The sequence below is a fragment of the Orycteropus afer genome, unplaced genomic scaffold, assembly GCF_000298275.1.
Source record: "Orycteropus afer afer isolate SDZICR_OR568_19922 unplaced genomic scaffold, OryAfe1.0 scaffold00461, whole genome shotgun sequence".
Taxonomy (NCBI): domain Eukaryota; kingdom Metazoa; phylum Chordata; class Mammalia; order Tubulidentata; family Orycteropodidae; genus Orycteropus; species Orycteropus afer.
This window is the reverse complement of record NW_006922048.1, coordinates 824287-826716: the sequence shown is the minus strand read 5'-3', so window position 1 is coordinate 826716 and position 2430 is coordinate 824287. Positions and strand designations below refer to the sequence as shown.

Here is a 2430-nt window from a genome sequence, read left to right as displayed (position 1 = left end):
TCTGGGAAACCCTATGGTGCACAGTCTACTCAGACGCATACGGGGCTGTCATGAGTCAGAATCCACTCAATGACAGCTAACAAGAACCACCGTTTTACACATGAGAAAACTGAGGCTCAGGGCAGAAAACTAGGAAGCAGTGGATCTGAGGTACAAACTTGGGCAACTTCACTCCGCTGTCTCTGCACCAGGTATTCATAATACTTCCCAGTGGGATTGCCTTGATCACTGCCATCTTTCAGATGAGGCGCTTCAGGCCCAGAGGGGTTAAGCAATGTACCAAGAGTCACACAGCACATCCAAAGCCCTCCGCTCTTAACCTTCCTACCTTATCACCTCTTCATTCCTTAGTTTACTGTGTATTTGATGACTGCCAGGCACCAGTCTGAGCTGGGGAGAAAGTGAGGGACAACTTCTGAGAAAGTGACATGTGAGCTAAAAAATGAAAAAGAATCCACCTTGGGAACTTCTGGAGGAAGAGAAAGACCCTAAACCTTACCAGGATCACTCCCACTTCCATCCCTTTGCCCATTCTCTTCCCCACCCAACAAACTCCTCTATCCTATTAAGCCCAGCTCAAACACCTGCTCCTCCTAGGAAATCTTTCCAGACCCACCTCCCAAGCAGAATCCACAACACTCACTCCCTGGACTCCTTCCCTTTGACTACAGACAGCTGGGAAGATCTGGACAGGGATCAGCCTCACCAGCCTCAAAGTTCTTCGAGGTCAAGGCCTCTCTGAGCCCCCACTTCCAAACTCAGATGTGGACACAGAGGAGCTTATTTGTAAAATAGAGTGAAGAGCAGAAAAATACGAAGAATTCGTAGGGAAAGGGATTTAAACAAGCTGTTCTCCGAAAGATTCCGGGTTCCGCCGGGTTCCATTTTCGCCTTTGAAAGACCCGCCCCCTAACCCCGCCCCTAGCCGTGACCGCCCAGTTTCCCGGAAGTAGGCTCCTTAGTGAGCAAGACCTATGGGCGCGAGGCACGCCGGGAGTTGTAGTTCCACCATCGGACGGAAGCCGAGACGGACGTGCGGCGGGATGTGGCCCAGAATATTGGTGGGGGGGGCCCGGGTGGCGGCAGGCAGGTGCCCCGCGCTGGGGCCTTGCCTCGCCGCACGTTACCTCCCGCAGCGGCCGCCGCAGCAGACCCCCGAAGCGGGCTTTGCCCCGCAGCGGAGCCTCCACGCGACAGCGGCCCGGCCTCTCCCCCTCATTCCCATCGTGGTGGAGCAGACGGTACGGTGTCCGGGCGGAGACAAGGGCCGAGGGCTTCGGGCTAGCTGAGGGTGCAACCAGCCCCCATGTACCCTCACCTGCATCTTCCTGTCCCAGGGTCGCGGCGAGCGCGCCTATGACATCTATTCGCGTCTGCTGCGGGAACGCATCGTGTGCGTCATGGGGCCGGTGAGCGCCCCTCGCCGGGGTCCGTCCCTTTTCCTTCCCCGACCCCCTGTGCCCTCTCTAATTAATCTCCTCTGACCCCTGGTCTCTCCCCCTTAACTTTCCTCCCCAGGCTCCTTTCTGGTCTCAACCCCCTCCACTACTCTTGACCTCTCCCCCCCACACACACAATAAACTGAGAACCTCCTCTCTGGGCCTTAACCCCTCTGACCTCCCTCTTGGTTCCCAGTCTCCTCGATCCCCTCCTGCACCCCTTCCCCAAGCCCTCTGACCTCCCTGAGACTGTGAGTCCCCCTTCCTCATTCCTGGGCTCCAGCCCCTCCCGTTAAAGTTCGTTAGTCTAAGCCATCCTGACCCCTTCCCCTATGGTGCCCTGAGCCCTCTGATCTGTCCCTTCCTGTACCCCAAACCCTCTAGGTCCCAACGACCCAGCTGGGGCCCGAATTCTTCCGACCCTTCTTCCTTCGCCTCTGACACCCTTCCTGGCTCCCTGACCCATTCCCAGTCCCCTGTGGTTCCCTCCTTGAACTCTTTCCTCCCCCAATCTGGGGACAACACCCTGCCCTCCCCACCTCCAGATCGATGACAGCCTGGCCAGCCTGGTGATCGCACAGCTGCTGTTCCTGCAGTCAGAGAGCAACAAGAAGCCCATCCACATGTACATCAACAGCCCCGGTGAGCAGACGGGCCTACCTGGGTGCGGGGCGCAAGCCGTCTCCTGCGCTGGGGGACTCAGGAAACCACGGCCCAGAGTCAGAGAGGTCACAGGGGCAGGGGGATCTTTCATGAGCCCTTGAAAACGGTGCCAAGATGTTCTCTGTCTCTGGGGAGATGGTAGAAGCTTTCTTCAGAATACCAAAGGTGTCTGTCTTGCCTGAAGTCTCCAAAAAATGTCTGTTTCTTATTAAGTCCAGGATCACTAATTGGCAGCTGAATTCACCCCGCAGAACATGGCCTCTTTGATCCTATACCTACTTTTGCCTTGTTTTTTATAATTTCACCTGTTGTTGTTGTTATGTGCCAC

General features: G+C 56.2%; 1 protein-coding gene across 1 annotated transcript in view; it reads left to right on the top strand.

Moving 5' to 3' along the window:
• Window positions 1-1043: 1043 nt before the first annotated feature.
• LOC103208729 (caseinolytic mitochondrial matrix peptidase proteolytic subunit) overlaps window positions 1044-2430 on the top strand; it is an 8147-nt gene continuing 6760 nt past the window's right edge. The window contains exons 1-3 of the mRNA XM_007954450.2: window positions 1044-1241; window positions 1338-1409; window positions 1985-2081. Coding sequence (XP_007952641.1) covers window positions 1044-1241; window positions 1338-1409; window positions 1985-2081 — 367 coding nt within the window. The remainder of the gene's footprint in view (window positions 1242-1337; window positions 1410-1984; window positions 2082-2430) is intronic.